This window comes from Trichoderma breve, chromosome 1 (assembly GCF_028502605.1).
Source record: "Trichoderma breve strain T069 chromosome 1, whole genome shotgun sequence".
NCBI classification, from domain to species: Eukaryota; Fungi; Ascomycota; class Sordariomycetes; order Hypocreales; family Hypocreaceae; genus Trichoderma; species Trichoderma breve.
In genome coordinates, this window is record NC_079232.1 from 7,171,276 (window position 1) to 7,190,073 (window position 18,798).

Consider the following 18,798-nt stretch of genomic DNA (forward strand, 5'->3'; position numbering starts at 1 on the left):
TCTTCTTCATGCCTCTGTAATATCTTACTTGCTCCAAAGCCAACACAAAACACCAACATGCAACACACTTCTGCAGAACCGATTGCCATTGTCGGTTTGGGGTGCCGCTTCCCCGGTAGCTCTAACACTCCCTCTAAACTATGGGACTTGATTTGTGAGAAAAGAGATATCCTGAAAAAGATCCCAGTCAATAGATTCAATGCGGAGAGCTATTTCCATGAAGATGGAGAGAGGCAAGGGTTGATGAATGTCAAACATGCCTACACCCTCGACGAGGATATCCGAGAGTTTGATGCCGCGTTTTTCAAGACAAATGCACGTGAAGCAGAGGCCATGGATCCTCAGCAGCGGATATTACTAGAGACCGTCTATGAAGCCCTAGAGTCGGGTGGATTTTCCATGAGCGACATGCAAGGATCCGACACATGTGTCTACGTTGGCAGCATGACGGGTGACTACCACGAAATGCTGATGCGAGACCCGCAAGATATGCCCAAGTATATGGCGACCGGCACGGCTCGCAGCATTCTCTCAAACAGAATATCCTACTTCTTTGACTGGCATGGCCCGTCAATGACCATTGACACGGCGTGCTCGTCCAGTCTGGTCGCAGTCCACGAAGCTGTCCAAGCTCTGAGAATGGGTACATCCAAGGTGGCATGTGCTGCAGGTGCTAACCTCATCCTGGGACCTGAAATGATGATCTCAGAGTCAAAGCTTCACATGCTCTCGCCAACGGGTAGAAGCCGAATGTGGGACGCTTCAGCGGATGGCTACGCGCGTGGCGAGGGTTTCGGCGCAGTCATTCTCAAAACCCTGTCTCAGGCCATCGCTGACAAGGACAATATTCACTGCATTATCCGCGAAACTGGAGTCAACTCGGACGGAAGTGAGTTTGACCACACTCTTTAGGTCATCGGATCTGGCCAGACAAACTAACATGCCCTGTTTTAGGAACCAACGGTATCACTCTTCCGAGCTCAGAATCACAGACGACATTGATCCGACAGACGTACGCTCGTGCAGGTCTCGACTGGAACAAGGATAAATGCCAATATTTTGAAGCCCACGGAACTGGAACGCCTGCGGGAGATCCGATCGAGGCGCGAGCCATCCATGATGCATTCTTTCCAAGCAAAACGGCTGATGGCGGGGATGTCATGTATGTTGGATCCGTCAAAACTGTTGTCGGTCACTTGGAAGGTTGTGCTGGCATTGCTGGTCTTATCAAGGCCAGTGAGGCCGTGAGGCGAGGTGTTATTCCACCTAATATGCTGTTTGAAAGACTCAATCCCGGCATCACCCCATACGTCAAGAACCTGAAAGTACCTCAGCAGCCGATACCTTGGCCGGAGACCAAGGATGGAGCCCCGCGACGAGCCAGTGTCAACTCTTTCGGATTTGGAGGAACAAACGCCCACGCAATCATTGAGAGCTATGAGGCCGGTAGTGTCAAATCCGCGATTCAGAAACCAGAGTCGATTATCCCAAATCCTCTGTTGCTCTCTGCAACCTCGACTAGCACGCTCAAGCGCATGCTGTCCATTACGCGGGACTTTCTTGCCTCGGATCACTCGACCCCTCTGCAGGATGTATTGTTCACACTGGGGGAGCGTAGATCTCAACATGCTGTTCGAGCGTCATTTGCGGGCCACAGCAGAGAGAGGCTCATCGAAAAATTGCAGATTGCATTGGAGGATGACAGCTGGACTGGCACCAATGTGGATGCAAAGGTGAACCAGCCACGTTTCCTGGGCGTCTTTACTGGACAGGGAGCCCAGTGGCCAACAATGGGCAGAGAAATCCTCCAGTCGTCCGCTGTTGCGGCTGAGGTCCTCCAGAAGCTGCAAGATTCACTGCAAAGCCTTCCTGATCCTCCGCCATGGACACTCAAGGACCAGATCCTCGCGGACAAGGACACCTCCCGGTTGGCCGAAGCTGCTGTTGCCCAGCCACTCTGCACAGCTGTTCAAGTCATGCTCGTTGATCTTCTTTCTCTGGCTGGAGTCAGGTTCAATGTTGTTCTGGGCCACTCGTCTGGAGAAATCGGTGCTGCTTACGCTGCTGGCATGATTTCGGCAGAGGAGGCCATTCGCATTGCCTACTACCGTGGTGTCCATGCCAGTCTCGCACGCGGCAGCACGGGGAAGCCGGGTGCCATGATGGCTGTTGGTCTTTCATATGATGAGGCCTCTGACTTTGTTGAGCAAAACTTCCCTGGCCGCATCGACGTCGCTGCCAGCAACGCCCCGGCAAGCGTCACGCTCTCTGGCGACAAGGATGCCATCGAAGAAGCCCAGGCTGTTTTCCAAGAGCAGGGCACTTTTGCCCGTCTGTTGCTGGTTGATACCGCCTATCACTCTTCCCACATGATCCCTTGCTCAGAGCCCTACATGGAGTCGCTGGCAGCATGCAAGATCGAGCCGAAGCAGCCTCGCGAGGGCTGCACTTGGTTCTCCAGCGTGTACGGCGACCGAATGGAGGGCGATATGATCGAATCTCTCACTGGAGAGTACTGGAAAGACAACATGGTCAACCCTGTGCTCTTCTCCATGGCGGTTGAACTCGCTGCCAACGGCGAGCTTCCCTGCGACGTCGCCCTTGAAGTCGGACCGCATCCAGCACTCAAGGCGCCATTCACACAGACTTACAAGCAAACGGGAGCTGCAGTACCGCCGTATCAGGGAATTTTGTCTCGTGGGAAACATGATGTTGAGTGTATCAGTGAGACGTTGGGGTTCCTCTGGATGTACCTTGGCTCCTCAGGCATCAAGTCCTCAGGCATCAACTTCCGCAACCTCACCAAGGCCTTTGACAGCAACTCTTCACCACAACTTACAACAAATCTTCCCGCATATCCTTGGGATCACTCGCAATCCTTCTGGAAAGAGTCACGCAAGTCGCGCAATTTCCGCAACAAGCCAAATGGCCGCCATCCGCTGCTCGGTGATCGCTCGACCGAGGATATCGACCAGTCGATGGTATGGAGGAACATCCTGCGCATCGAGGAGCTGCCATGGCTCGATGGCCACAGAGTCGAGGGACAGGTCATTTACCCTGCGGCGGGATACTTGGTGATGGCGCTGGAATCATGCAATGCACTGACTCTAGGTCGGGAAGTCGAGCTGATTGAGCTGTACGATGTCGAAATTGGAAACGCCATCCCTCTATCCCAAGACACTCCCGGTGTTGAAACTCTCTTCACGTTGAAGCCGGCGAAGCTTGATCCCAAGTCAGAAACTACCACCGCAGAGTGGGCTTGCTGCTCTCCTGCAGGTGATGCAAACGCCCCATGGAGACGCAATGCTTCAGGAAGCGTCCGCATTGTCTTTGGTGCGGCTGATGACGACGTCCTGCCTCGCCGTGTGGCTCCCGTTGTGTCTCTCAGCAACGTCGAGATTGATCGTTTCTACGCATCCCTCACCGAGATTGGTCTCAACTACACTGGTCCGTTCCGAGCCCTGGAGGCGATCCACCGAAAGTCGGGCATGTCGAGCTCGACCACTACTCAGGCTCCGGTCGGGGAACTGCCCACAATTATCCACCCAGCAATCCTTGATGCAGCCTTCCAGTCCATCTTTGCTGCTTTCTGCTGGCCTGGAGATGGAACGCTGCGAAACCCATTCGTTCCCACAAAGCTGCGTAAGCTTCGCATCGTCAGCAGACGCCTTGTTGAGTCGGCGCGATGCCTTCAGGTGGATTCCTACATCACAGAGTCGTCGGCTCAGAACTTGACAGCAGATCTTGAAATATTTGAGAGCGGCTCCAACAAGGGTATCATACAGTTGGAAGGCCTGACTTGTACCTCACTTATCCCTCCCAGTCAGAGAGATTACAAGGAACTTTACACCAGGCCTCAGTGGGAGCTGGACATTGCCAGTGCCGTGGCCTCTCTGCCCACTAGTCGCGGCGACCACGTTGATGATTTAGAGTTAGTTGATCTCTGCGAGAGACTCACATACTACTACCTTCGGCGGCTCAATGACAAGATCGATCGTGGCGAGGTTCCGGCCATGGTGTGGCACTTCCAGCGCATCTTTGAGTGGATCGACTTCCTCTTCCCATGGATCGAGGAGGGCACTCACCCTACCATCCGAAAGGAGTGGAAGTCGGATATTTACGAGTGGCTAGATCAACAAAGAGCTAGATTCCCCGACCAGGTCGATCTTCAGCTCATCACAGCTGTGGGAGAAAACCTCGCCGAAGTCGTCCGAGGCCAAACCACCATGCTGGAACACATGATCAAAGACGATGTCCTCAACAGGTTTTACAAATTCGGTTTGGGTTTCCAGAGAGCCAACGGTTTTATGGGTCGTATCGCGAAGCAAGTTGCGCATCGCTATCCTCGCATGAAGATTCTCGAGATTGGTGCCGGAACGGGTGGAGCCACCAAGGGAATCCTCGAATCCCTTGGTACAACGTTTGAGAGCTACACATTTACTGACATCTCGACTGGTTTCTTCGAAGCAGCGGCAGAGGCCTTTGGGCCCTGGGTTGACAAGATGATTTTTAAGCCACTGAATGCGGAAAATGATGTGATTGAGCAGGGTTACCAGGAGAAAACGTACGACTTCATCATTGCCTCCAATGTGCTGCACGCCACCAAGACCTTGTCTGAGACGATGCGAAACGTCCGCCGACTGCTGAAGCCCGGTGGCCAACTGCTTCTGCTCGAAGTCACTAGCGAAATCGTCCGTGTCAAATTGATGATGGCGGGCTTGTCAGGTTGGTGGCTAGGAGGTGACGATGGTCGTCGATACGGCCCTACGATTACAAGAGACCAGTGGGATTCTCTCCTGAAAGACACGGGATTCTCTGGTGTCGACCATGTTATCAACGACTTTGTCGATGAGTCCAAGTACATGACATCGGTCATGATCTCGCAGGCCGTTGATTCCGATGTTGCTCTTTTGCGCCAGCCGTTGTTGACTTCTGCCGAGTACCCTGTCTGGACATGCCCACCCATCACCATCGTTGGTGGTGCCTTTGAAAACATTGCTTCCCGAACCGCAAAAGTTTTGTTGGCAGTTTCTGGCCTGAACCCACAGATTAAGTTGGCCAAAACTCTTGCAGAGGTTGCATCCACGATTATGCCGACGACGGCCATTGTTATTCTAGAAGATCTGGATGAACCCGTCCTGCAAAACTTTACGCAGGAGAAACTGACTGCTCTCCAGAAAACTCTTCCGGAGAGTAGGCAGCTGCTGTGGGTCTCGCACAAGGCTCGTTCCGACAATCCGTATGGCAACCTCTCAGTTGGCCTCTGCAGAGGTCTGTCTGCCGAGTATCCCCACGTGGCCGTGCAGCATATTGACTTTGAGGATGACATTACTGACACGTCTGTGTCCGTGATTGCTGGAGCAGCCATCAGACTCATCTATGCCGCCCAGAGAAAGTTCAATGGCGAGGTTCTCTGGACTAATGAGCCTGAGTTGCTTGTCAAGGATGGCAAGCTCCAGATCCTGAGAATCTTGCCCAACACGCTTCTCAACGATCGCCTGAACGCCCAGAAGATGACCATCAAAAATACGGCATCCGTTGCAAAAGATGTTATTGACATATCCACTGTGGGAGGCCACTATGTATTGTCAACTCGCGAATCTACCCTTTTCCGCCCCGTCGATGCTAGTCTGGTCAAGGTCAAGGTGTCACACTCTCTGGCATCGGCGGTACGACTAAACGATTCGACCACGGCATTCCTCTCTGCCGGTCATTTGGAGCATAACCCTGCAATCAATGTCATTGCATTGTCTAGCACTCATGGTTCTACCATTAGCGTGCCTTCTGGCTGCGTTTTCAAAGTCGCTGAGGGATCGACCGCTGCGACTCTCCTGCAAGACGTCACATCTGCCCTAATTGCAGACCAGCTAATCTCCGACATTCCTTTTGGAAGCACGATTGTACTGCATAGAAGCGACAAGTTCCTCGGAACTGTTATTAAGCGTAAAGCAGCCAAGGCTGGTCTGAGTGTCAAAAACGTTGGTCTTCACAAATACGCATCTGAGAAGAGTTTGCGCGATGCTGTCCCCGCATCCGCGAGGCTGCTGGTTGACTTCTCACCTGTATCTCACTGGATAGATTCACTGCCTGGGGAGTGCGTATATAGGAATGCGCAAGACTTCTTTTCCCGTTCATCAAAGGGGGAGCCGATCCTTGTTGCCGAGTCTGTAAGAAGGCTTGTGGACCTAGCACAACTCCAGCCATCCACAGGCTCCAGCGTGGATATTCTCCCACTGTCCAAGTTGGGCAGCCAATCTGTGTCAGCAACCAAGTACTCGACAATTATCGACTTCACTGATGCCTCAGCCGTCCCAGCTCAAATATCTCTCCTCGACCCCTCTACGCTTTTCCGAGCCGATCACACCTACCTGCTTGCAGGATGTACCGGTGGTCTGGGCAAAGCTCTCTGTCTTTGGATGGCATCCAAGGGCGCCAAATACTTTGCCCTCACGACAAGAGACCCTAGCAAGATTGACCAGCTTTGGCTGAAGGAACTGGCTGCTTTGGGGGCTGAAGTCAACCTCTACGGCCTGGATGTCGCGGACAAGGATGCTCTAGCGGTTGTGCGTGACCAGATTGAACAAGACATGCCCCCGATTGCCGGTGTCGTGAATGCTGCGATGGTTCTCTCTGATCGCTCTTTCGGTGAATTGACAGCAAAAGACTTCCATACCGTATTCGGCCCCAAAGTTGACGGTACTAAGAACTTGGACGAGCTGTTTCATGATCAGCCCCTCGACTTTTTCATCATGTTCTCCTCTCTGGCCAGTATCGTCGGTAACCGTGGCCAGTCCAACTATGTCGCGGCAAACTTGTTCATGTCCACCATTGCGGAGCAGCGAAGACGAAGAGGGCTTGCGGCATCCGTCATCCACATTGGCATGGTGTTGGGAGTTGGCTATGTGTCATCAACCGGCATCTACGAGAGTACCCTGCGCCAATACAATTATATGCCAATCCCGGAGCAGGACTTTCTCGATATGTTTTCCGAGGCTATCGTGGTTGGTCGACTGGAATCCGGGCACTCTCCAGATCTCATTACCGGCTTGAACCGTCACAGCCTGCTTGAAGATGTCCAGCGACCCTTCTGGCATGAGGATCTGAAATTCTGCCATCATACGCTCACCGAGGTCCGCCAGGTCGAGACAACAACGACAAACAACATGTCACTGGCGCAGCGACTCGCCCAGGCAACTAGCTCTGAAGAAGCTGAGGAACTCATTCAGGAAGGTTTCTGCACCAAGCTTGAGAGGATGCTGCAAGCTGCCAAGGGATCTATCCAAGTGTCACAATCACTAATGAACCTAGGTGTTGATTCCCTAATCGCTGTCGAGATTCGCTCTTGGTTTTTGAAGGAGCTAGATGTGGACGTGCCAGTCCTCAAGGTTCTCAGTGGAGCCTCAGTGACGGATCTCTCCAAAGAGGCTGCCAGTAAGGTGTCATTTGGCTCCGAAGCAAGTGGTGATGCCGTTCCACCAGCGATTGTCGTTGAAAAGATATCTCAGGAATCTCCTCGAGCTGCTCCGCAGACCTCCGAACCGATTCCATTATTCGCCCCTTCAGCAGTGACTACTGCCCCCCATTCAATTGCGCCGTCTGTTTTCGACGGATCGAGTCCCCCTTCTAGTCGGGGTGTTTCGCCTCCTCGCTCATCCTCTGATGTCACGGAACTCGAGATAAAGATGAAGCGGGAGCAATTACAGATCGAAAGAGTGGCTGAAATGTCGTTTGCTCAGCGACGATTGTGGTTTTTGCGCCAATTTCTTCACGATCCTACAACGTACAACGTGACAGTTTCCTATAGCATTACGGGCCGTCTTCGAATCAATGATTTCCGAGATGCTTTTCGAAAAGTCATTTCGCGTCACGAGTCGCTCCGAACCTGTCTCTATAATGACGCAGAGACGAACATTCCTATGCAGGCTGTGTTTTCGGATGCGATTTTTGATCTCGACTACAAGAAGGGCTCGACAGTGGAGCGTGAGTTTTCCAATATGCGCAATCATGTGTTTGACCTTGAGAACGGAGAAAACATGAGGGCTGTTATCATTGCAGAGTCAGAATCCAAGCACTTCTTCATACTAGGCTTCCATCACCTTGCTTTTGACGGATTCAGCGCCCAAACGTTGGTCAAGGATTTGGCGATGGCCTACGCAGGACTCCCTTTGAGCCCTTTGAAGCACCAGTATATCGACTTTGCCAACAGGGAAAAGACGCTCACATGGAGTGATGATCTCGAGTACTGGAAGTCTGAGTATTCTGTACTGCCGGAGACCTTGCCATTGTTTGAGTTTACTGAGACCAAAGCTCGCATCCCTTTGACCGAGTATAATACTAGAGCTCTGACAAAACAACTCCCTGATCACATCGCAACCCAGATCAAATCCGCAGCACGCAGCCTGAATGTTACTCCTTTCCATTTCCATCTAGCCATTACACAAACTCTCTTTTCCCGTCTATTAGATATCAGTGATATGTGTGTTGGCATTACGGATGCTAACAAGAATGACTCGGAATTCCTGGACACAATTGGCTTCTTCGTCAATCTTCTGCCTCTCAGGCTCAAGATTGGCGGTGCTCAATCATTTGCTAGTCTAGCGGCAGCAGCCAAAGACAAAGTTCACCAAGCTTTGGCTCATTCTCGAGTGCCCTTTGACAAACTTTTGGACGAGCTCAAAGTGCCACGATCCACATACCACAGCCCGCTCTTCCAAGTCGTCGTCAACTACAAGATGGGATCGACCCAATCTGTCCCTCTTGCGGAGTGCCAGGCACAGACAATTGAGTTTGAAGACGCCAGGAACGGGTATGATTTGAGCTTTGAGATTGAAAATTTCCCTGATGGTCGAGTGCTTCTCGCGCTCAAGACACAAGATTACCTCTACACCAATCACGATCTGCAGACTATCCTCGCTACTTACACACATCTCCTGGATGTCTTGTCGCACGAGCCCAACTTGAATGTGAACGCGGTTGAGCTTGCTCCCCCCGCGAGTCAAGATCTCGGCCTACAGCTTGGTCGTGGCGAGACATATGAGCCAGCCATTCTTCATCTGCCTGGTTGGCTTGATCATTGGACTGATCAACAGCCTGATGCAATTGCCATCAGGGACGACTCTAGTGCTACGCTCTCATACAGAGATGCTACCGCAAGAGTTAACGGTATTGCAGCCCTATTGACTGAAGCTGGCGCCAAGACAGGCCAAAGAATCGGCTCCTACTGCGAGCCAAGTATTGATGCTATTTGTACCATTTTGGCTATTCAGAAACTTGGCAGCATATATGTGCCATTGGATGTTCAGAATCCAGTACCTCGTCTAAACCTGATTCTTAAGGACTGTCAGCCGTCGATCCTCGTATACCATGATGCAACCGAGCCATCCGTTCAGCAATTCGAAACCTCTGCTTCTCTCGTGTCTATCTCCAAGGCCACCTCAGGGACTGCGCCGGTTGATGCTGCAACGATTGATCCAGGCTCCACTGGTTATATCCTTTATACAAGCGGTACAACCGGTATTCCAAAGGGAGTCATGCTTTCCCACTCCAATCTTATCTACCACATCGCCGGAGTTTACAAAAAGTATGGCTTGGAAAAAGAAATAGTTTTGCAGCAATCTTCGCTTGGATTCGATCTGTCTCTAGCGCAAATTTGCCAGGCCTTCTTCTCCGGCGGTACCCTGGTCATTGCTCTGAAAGAGACTCGACGAGATCCCGTGCAAATTGCCAAGCTCATACTTGATGAAAAGATTACCTACACTTGGATGACACCAACCGAATACTCCATGATTGTGAGGTACGGCTCCAATTATCTCCGCCAATCTTCTTATTGGCGATCTGCCTTCTCAGCCGGCGAGTTCATGTCGTCCAATCTTCTAAACAGTTATCTCCGCCTTGGGGCGCCCCGCTTGCGCCTCTTTAACGGCTGCGGTCCGACAGAAATCACCATCAACAACTGCATCGGTGAGGATGAGCTGAGCCCATCAGCGCCGCGTGACACTCGAAACCCTTCCATTGGCAAGTCACTGCCTAACTACTCTACCTACATCCTCGACGAGGACTTGAAGCCAGTTCCAGTCGGATTTCCGGGAGAGATTTGTGTAGGCGGTCCTGCCGTGGCTCAGGGATTCGTCGATCGCGATGAGCTCACCGCTTCAAAATTCCAGCCTGATCCTTATGGCCCTGGACACTTGTACCGAACCGGTGACAAGGCCAAGTTTCTTCCCGATGGTCGCCTTGTCTTCCTTGGCCGTATTGCTGGTGACACCCAGGTTAAGCTCCGAGGGTTCCGGGTTGAGCTGAACGACATTGCCAATACCATCATCAGGGCTAGTGAGGGAATCGTCAAGGATGCGTCGGTAAGCTTTCGAAGGGGGCAGGAATCATCTGAAGACTTCCTGGCCGCTTTTGTCGTTCTAGCTACAAAAGAACACGCCGTGTCTAACGGAACACTGGAACAACTTCGATCTAAACTGCCTCTACCTACGTACATGCGTCCTGCGAGAATCATTGCTGTTGATGAGTTACCTATCAATTCATCTGGAAAGCGCGATCGCTACGCCTTGGATAAGCTACCCATTCCTAGGATCTCTTCATCTACTGAGAGTGGCCATCTTACCGAGACGCAAGAGAAATTGAGTGGCCTTTGGCTCGAGGTCGTGCCAAGTGTAGATGCTTCTACGATTGGCGCCAATACGGATTTTTTCGCCATTGGTGGCAACTCTCTGCTCATGGTTAAGCTTCGCGGATTGATTGCGGAAGCTTTTGACACTGAGATTTCTGTGTTTGACTTGTTCCAGTCTAGCAGCTTGGGTAACATGGCGAGCAAGTTGCGGTTATCCGAGGTCGATGAGGTGATTGACTGGGAAGAAGAGACTTCGGTGCAGCCTCTTTCTGTTGCAGATGGCAACGTCCTTCAACAAGTGTCTGATAACCTTGAGGTTCTTCTTACCGGTGCCACTGGGTTCCTCGGATCATCTATTCTTCGCCGGCTTGTTGCCGATGAGCGCGTTTCCAAGGTGCATTGTGTGGCGCTGCGTGGAATTCATCCGCTGGCTATACAATCACCAAAGATTATTCAGTATACTGGTGACCTTTCTCACAAACTGCTTGGTCTATCGGAAACTGAGTTCAGCACTTTATCCAACAGTGTCCACCGTATTATTCACAACGGCGCGACAGTCTCTTTCCTACAATCTTACTCATCCCTTCGAGCTCCTAATTTTGAGAGCACAAAAACCCTTGTTTCCCTTGCCGCGTCTCGCGGAATTCCGCTACACTACGTTTCATCTGCTGGAGTGGTCAAGTTTACTGGATTAGATGGCCTTCCTCCCATCTCAGTCTCTCAGCACGAACCACCAACTGATGGATCGAACGGCTATTCGGCAACGAAATGGGCCAGCGAGGCCTATTTGGAAAAAGTTACGGAAAATTCCAACCTGACTATATGGATCCATCGCCCTAGTAGTATCACCGGAGAGAATGCTCCCGAGACCGATCTGATGCAGAGTGTCATCAAGCACTCTCTCAATCTCCAGGCGATTCCCGATCTCTCCACATGGCAAGGGAGCTTCGACTTTGTCCCTGTTGATGCCGTCGCTGCAGGCATCACCGCCGCCTTGTATGATGTGGGCCAAGGCCTGTCTTTTGCGCACCACTGTGGAAAGAACAAGATTCCCGTGCAAGAGCTGAAACAACACTTGGAAAAGGAAAATAGCATCAAGCTGGAGGTGCTGAGTTTGGAGGAATGGGTGGACAAGGCAAATGCACGTGGCTTGCTCGACAATGCCACTGAGGTGTTGATTAATAATGTTGTGGGCATTTCTGATGGAAAGGCTATTCTACCAAGCCTGCTTTGAGTTTTCTCATTTCAACTGTTCATATTTTTGTTTCTCTTTATGACGATTCTATGTTTATTTCTTAGCTGTACATTTCTCCTTAGTATATACGTAGCTCTCTGATGTAACTTCAAATTCAAACTGTATAATACTTGGTACTATTGTAGCAATCGATGAATGCTTTGACAGCGTAGTTTTAATAAGTCTACCTTTAGTACGAAGCTCTCATAACATTTTCTCGACGAGTGTCTTCAATTGTTGCTTCAAGCAAGGCATCAACACCTGATTCTCTACCCTTGTCCTTGTCATAGCCACGCAAAGGCGTTGCTTACTGCAATGGACCGTCGCATCACAAAGTCGTCGGAGGATTATTTCTAGACCTAAGCTGTTGAGTAAATAGCCTCCGATGGTCTTTACTATTTCAAGTCTTTATTGCTTACGCCAATTCTTGGCAACGCTATATAACCGATTCATGTCGCATCCAAGGCAGCTTTTACGTGTTATCTGTGGGACAGTCTAGGCAAAACCATTATCAGCACCTCAAGATGCCTTCACCACGCAAACCTCTTCTGCAGCTGTTGCTGCTTGCTGGGCTGTCCAGTGCCAGAGTCTGTCGGGACCCGTCTAATGCTCCGCTTGACCTGCCGCTCACTTTGAGCTCGCTGGGCTTCTTGACGCCTATTTCCATCGGCACGCCTCCCCAAGAGATCGTTTCCTTGATGGATTGGACCTGGATCAACCAGTTTACGCTTTCGACGCTCTGCTTGGGCAATCCTCATGACACGGTTTCATGTCTTGCTCCGGGACAAGCTTTCTTCAATCAATCCCAGTCAACTACCTTTACGAACCAGACAAGCTTATATCCCAGCCGAACATGGAATCCGAATGGCTTCTTCGGACCGGCTCCCCTAACTGTGCAATTCGGACATGATGTCCAGCATGTTGGCTCTTTATCGGCGCCCGTCACTTTTATGCTGGCTGATATGCAGTTCCCGCAGCCGGGCGCGTTTCCTTTTACGGGTGTATTTGGACTTTCGCCGGTTTTCAAGACGGACAATCAGTCTACGCAATCTACTTTTTACCAGTTTTGGAAACAAGGGGTGTATTCCAGTCCTATTGTGTCGTTTCTGTATTGTTACAATAGTACTTTTGGCAATACTGCACCAGCGCGTTCTCTGTGCAATGGGAACGATGCGCTACAATCACTTGGAGGATATCATGCAAACTTCATCCAGCCTGGAAGTCTGCAGTGGTACGACAGCGTTGTCAACCTGCAAGTTAACATCATCGACATCATCACCAGCCCCGAAATCCTCAACTACTGGGCCCTTCCGGTAACGCAGCACCTGATTGGCAATGAATCGCAACCACTCAACAAGACTGCGTCGGGGGCTGTCTTTGACTATGCGAGTTTCGGCCGCGGTGCGCCCGTGTCAGTGAACAGCTATGCTCGTCTGGTTCAGCTTACGGGGGCCACACCGATTACGCTCGATGCTTCTGTAGCTCCTAATAACGGTGCCCAATCGTTTTATTCCGTGCCGTGCTCCAAGGTGTCTAAGCTGCCGTCGCTCAAGTATCAGTTTGGTGCAGGGACTCCCGAGTGGGAAATCTTGCCGCAGAACTATGTCGATAAGATTGTTATTTCGAGCACACAGACTGCGTGCGTGCTGAACGTGCGAACTTTGGGGGATGGAGATTGGATTATTGGGAATCTTGGGGAGACGTTTGCTAAGGATAAAGTTATTTTGTTTGACTTTGAGAAGCTCAAGATTGGGATTGCTGATGCGGTGCGCAAATGAGGAGATTTTGTCCGCTTATTTTTGCTGGGATGTAATAGGTCATAGAGGAACGGCCTCAATAGTACTTGATATTGATAAATAGATGACTGAAGAAATATTAAATTATAAACGAGATGGCATCTCTGGCAAACGACGTAAAAAGGTGTGATTCTACAATTAAGCATAAGTAATGTACATGATTAGCTCCATGCAGCATCTAAGACATTTTAGACACCATTGTTACATGCAACCTTTTAAGTTGCAATGGTCTTCAAGTCTTGGTGATATTCTCGGTTCTTAAAATGCTTCGTGCTCAGAATTTCGACGCGACCACTGGCGTCAACAATTTAGTCAAATCTTATCGCATAAGTCTTATCTCCCTTTGTCACGTAAGTTGCTAAGCAGGTCTTCCAAGATAGTTGTGAGGAAGCGGTTCAGGGCCTTTGTAAGGTACATCAATGAAGTTGACGGACCTACCCTGGACGCCAACCAATTTCTTTTGCGCTGCTCTTTTCGGCGTGTTGAAACAGCAAGTGGTCTACATCTGATCGAAACACATTCCATGCTGAGTGGTCAGATTAAAAATTCGGAAAATCATCGACAGTAACAAATACTCTGGAGGAGAAACAGGTCCAGATGGTCACATCCAACACACGTAAAGCGGAGTGTCCCATCAATTCATATATAACTATAATAACATTATAACCATCATTAACACTTTTACTATTGAGAATCACATTACGCAATCCTCCTTATGCTGCAAGCTGCAACTGCCCTATAGCCCGTTTACTATGTAAGTTATTCATGATCGTGTTGACTAAGGACGACTTGAATTGTGTGTAGTTGTATTGACTTAAGTACGACTTTGATCCTATTGGTTGGATTATCCGAGATTGAACCAGATGTTGCCTCCCCGGGAGGCCGATGGTTGCGCCCATAAATGTTTGGGTCGTGACAACCGCAGTTAGTCGCCCAACAAACATTGTGCAAACAGCAGCTGCCTGTCTTCAATCATCTTCACATTTTCATCCTAGACGACGCCTTGATCCATTTCCCCCTTCCCTACTGAAGAACGTATCACTAGAGTCCGAGTAGTAGCAACAAGTTCACTGCAACAAGGCCATTAGCGCAACGTGGGACACAATGGGGCCGATTGCAGCATATTGCCTTTTCCTAAGTGTTGCTAGAGTCTATGCCGCAATGCCGATGGGTAATTTCTCCCTGCACTTCCATCGCCTCTGTTACTAACAAGAGTGCTATTGCGGGTTTACACGATACGGCCGATACAATTGACGACGACGATGTCGCAGATATGTACAAGAATTATCACGGCTGGGTTAACCCTGAGGACTTGACTGCTATGCCACAATGCATCGCCCAGCAGGACCACGACACTTGGTTAGAGGCCATGACCAAATGCACTCAGAAGCGATGCACATCACAATTTGGTGTCATCTGCACGCATCACCAATGGCTCACCGAACTCAGCTGTTTGAGCATCGAGTTCTCGCCTGATGTGCTCAGAGAATACCTCCCGTACTGCAGCAGATCTATCCTTGCAAAGGCACAGTTGTATCATTGGACTCGCAACATCACTGGGCGATCTTGGTTTGTTGATGTCGGTGATGCGAACGGGTTGACGAACCTGTGGCCGTCCTCTCTACCGAAGGGGTACGCTGGCATTGGAGCGCTTAATCATGCGCCAACATGTCTAACTACATCGCGATCCGCTTCGTCGAATGAAAAATTTCAGTATTCTGTAGCATCTTGCGTCTTCACTGCCACTCCCGAACACATAGGAAATGCCGAACGCCCTTGGGAATACAGTCAGTCTCTCAAGTCCATGACTGCCCTAGATTTTGTAACTGCCGGATACAGCCTCGCCCGGGGTTACCTTCCATCTGGCGAATACTTTGACAAAGATTGCTTTTGCAACGTTTTCACCTTGGATTTTGAACAGGAACCCTGTTCAGCGTCCGCTTTGGACATGACGAAAGAGCGCCTCTGGTTAAACAGCACTTGCGGATCGGTATCCCTACCTGACAACTGGACGAATGATCTCAAGACTACAGGATTTGCCTACATGCCTATTGAACACTGGAAATGGCCAACCTGCGTCATGGATATGCCAAATAAGGTCACTAATCTGGTTGATCAATGTGCGACTGATGCTTGCGAGATCAGCTCCCCTGGTGGATACTGCAATGTCAAACGCGCTGTAGAAAGAAGTTGCTTCTGCCACGACATTAGCTATGATTCCTGTGGAGGTTCATGCCACGTCTTTGAGGGCCGCATCGACTATCTTCACTGGTTGCACGACCTTTGCGGCAGTGTGGAAGGATGGCATGGTCTCCCATCCAATTGGCGCCAATTGACCAACCCGTCCCGCCTTGAGATGATTCCATGGCGATGGAGTCTCAAACCGGACTCAGAAACCGAGCAAACAACACAGACTTGTGCTTCAAATGAGTGGAAGTTTGGAAGTATCACATTAGTCAACATGGGTCCTCTACTCCTCAGCACAATTCTCATCAACGCCAAAGCCTTCCGACGAATTGTACGCCGCCCTATTCTACAGAGTTGGTTATCTGCAGCATTTTGCACAGCTTCCCTTCAACTGTTCGCCAACCTCTTGATTACATTACTTGTCGTGTCAGTACCTGGCTATGAAAATGTTCCCTTTACTGGGTTGATGATGCTCTGGGGAACAATGCCTCGTGTTAGTTGGTTGACGACTATTTTCCCCAGTGTTGTCAAACCGTCCAGGTCTATTAGCCTTTCGGAAATCTCGTCTGTGTTACTCGGAGAGGTGCTCCTCCAATGCTTATCGGCTCCTTACATGTTGTTGACCATCAAGTATGGCCTAGAACATAATCTCTATTTTAGGAGCTTAGAAAGTACAGAGGGTGGAAATTCAGCCAAGATCATGTACAACGGGGCGCTCCTATGGCTTATAAGCACTCTCGTACTTCTATGGGCCATTCATACGACGTTTAATATGTTAACAAATAGCAATCAAGTTGCCCCCAACGTTACTGATGAGCTGACTCCGCTTATATCCCATAGAAGTACACTGTCAAATGACTATAAGTCAAAAGCCTATTATCCTTTTTCTATTGCAGTCTCGAGCCAGTTTCTTATCTGGCTCTCTCAGTGTTTCTTTTGGGGCGGATTTATTAGTCTCAGCTCAAAGCAGTAAGTCTTTATACAACTACCCTTTCAGACCATGGGGCTAAGCATACATCTCAGGTTCTGTCCCCCTTTATTGCAAGTTCTCACAGGTATCTGGGTTGCTTGTTCCGCAGCGAGCGCCGCTATGTGGATTCCTTCGGAAATATGGATTAAGATTGAGCAGGATGCGAGAGTGAGCTGGCTTTGAGAGAAATCTACAAGGACGTGTACACAGTGTTCTTCCTTCACAATATTCTGTCCAAATTAGCATCGGTGCCTACGGTTTGTGGTCAAAGACCAGAAGAGAAACGTTCGTTATAGAGAAGAGTGTCGTGACAGGCTACTTGGCCTAAACATAACATACCTGAATTAGTTTGATACATCTCCACGACTGCTAATACAGCCTACTAAATCACATGTGCCTCGGTCCACTTTTTCCAGTGGTGCTCAAGGTCCGACCTCGACTGGATGTTATCAGTCATTCAACACCCTGACATTTAACTAAGTCTCTAAATGATTGAAATCTCGATTTTCAGCTTTGAATGGAAAGTCAAATAGATGCCATCTCCGCTCTTAGGAAGGCTTGTCAGCTACATTCTCTACACCCGCCGTTAGTCAACTCATCCTCTCCATCGACCCCTATACCCTATATGATAGACTGCCGACTCCTCAGTCAGAGCCACGTTTCTTCCTTGCTAGCAAGCCAAGCTAGCATATTATCAGTCCCATACCAACTTCTCAATGATTTCATCTTGTGCTGCTGCCTCATACTTGTCAGGTTCCTCATTACCTTCACGATGTCCCCACTTCTTTCCCATAACATCCTTGAACCACTTCACGTCGACTCCGCCTGTCATGATCTTGTCTGAGAACGCGCGACTTAAGCAGAAACCCTCAAGAGGCTTGAGCTCTATATCGAGATCTGGAGCCACAAATAGAACAGCACTCAATCTTCGCACACCTGGTGTACGTCGAACCCGATGGCGAGTTGCCTGAATGCAACCCCCGGTCAAGATGACAGTGCACCAGCCTGCAAGAATGATAGTTCCGTCTCCGGGTACTTGTATCCACCGTCCGGGTTGCTTTGCGTCCTCTATCCCAAGCCCTGGCGTGCCATCTTGAAAAATGATGCTGAAGGTGCCGTAGTTAGTGTGGGCACCACAGCCATTGTCACTGTCTGGGGCTGCTGTATCTGGGTTGTAATCGCATAAGCGGTAGTTGGTATTGCCTGTTGTATGGCCCTGGTTCAAATTGGCGCCGGCGAGCTCAGACATAGCAGACAAAATAGTAGTCACATATGTACTGCTGATGTGATTGAAGAATTCAAGAACTTCATTGTATCCAGAACTTAGAAGTAGCCAATTTTTTCTGTAGATTATTAGGAACCTGACTGCTTCGTGTTGGTGATAGATCAATGGTGAATTTCTGGTCAGATGTGTCATTATAGGTGGCCGCTGTCTTCCCTAAGTTAATCAAAGAGACAACGAATGGCTTCGAACGGCGCTTTGATGCTTGGCGTGAAAGGAACGATTGTAGAACTGGGATTTGGTAGGTACAGGGATTGGTTTGCGGGACAGCCCCCGCTCCGGAGTACATTGAGCGGCAGGGGACAGAATGCTTGACATATTGAGGGAAGTAGCGGTGGTAGCCATGGCGGTTGGTGGTGAGCGGTTTGGTGGTATAGATGTGTTGATTTTGTGACCAAAGGAAGATCTAGAAACCACGCTTAAGCGAGTTTTGAAGAATAAGAAGCTTATTTAAAGATACCACGAGTTATAGAGCTAATACATATAGAAGCCCGGATTCCTGAGACCGTGCCTTTGTCTTCCGGTCTACTTTACGGGAAGTCAAACTCTGACAGTCATTGTCCTCTCGGTTCTTGCATCTCGCTGAACCATTCTTCAGGCAAAGGTTGGCCCGCTATGATATCCCAGTCAAATACCGGAACGTCTTCCATGTCAAAACCTGTGGTAAGTTGTTCCATGTCTTGCGTTCGCGTGAAGAATGCGTCCTTT

The 18,798-nt window shown here is 49.8% G+C and overlaps 4 protein-coding genes across 4 annotated transcripts; 3 read left to right on the forward strand and 1 right to left on the reverse strand.

Annotated features, from left to right (window-relative positions):
• Nucleotides 1-57: 57 nt before the first annotated feature.
• Nucleotides 58-11,855, forward strand: T069G_02112 (AMP-binding enzyme domain-containing protein; the record flags this gene model as incomplete). Its single annotated transcript, XM_056169322.1, has 2 exons — nucleotides 58-889; nucleotides 955-11,855. The coding sequence occupies 2 exons, from the start codon at nucleotides 58-60 to the stop codon at nucleotides 11,853-11,855; spliced, it is 11,733 nt and encodes a 3,910-aa protein (XP_056034638.1).
• A 524-nt stretch (nucleotides 11,856-12,379) lies between these two features.
• On the forward strand, nucleotides 12,380-13,633 carry T069G_02113 (eukaryotic aspartyl protease domain-containing protein; the record flags this gene model as incomplete). The annotated part of the gene is made up of 1 exon (XM_056169323.1): nucleotides 12,380-13,633. The coding sequence occupies one exon, from the start codon at nucleotides 12,380-12,382 to the stop codon at nucleotides 13,631-13,633; it is 1,254 nt and encodes a 417-aa protein (XP_056034639.1).
• A 1,291-nt stretch (nucleotides 13,634-14,924) lies between these two features.
• T069G_02114 (uncharacterized protein) lies at nucleotides 14,925-16,387 on the forward strand (the record flags this gene model as incomplete). The annotated part of the gene is made up of 2 exons (XM_056169324.1): nucleotides 14,925-16,169; nucleotides 16,361-16,387. 2 exons carry the CDS (start codon nucleotides 14,925-14,927, stop codon nucleotides 16,385-16,387), a joined length of 1,272 nt encoding a protein of 423 aa, XP_056034640.1.
• Nucleotides 16,388-17,502: 1,115 nt separating this feature from the next.
• T069G_02115 (2OG-Fe(II) oxygenase superfamily domain-containing protein) lies at nucleotides 17,503-18,057 on the reverse strand (the record flags this gene model as incomplete). The annotated part of the gene is made up of 1 exon (XM_056169325.1): nucleotides 17,503-18,057. The coding sequence occupies one exon, from the start codon at nucleotides 18,055-18,057 to the stop codon at nucleotides 17,503-17,505; it is 555 nt and encodes a 184-aa protein (XP_056034641.1).
• Nucleotides 18,058-18,798: the final 741 nt, after the last annotated feature.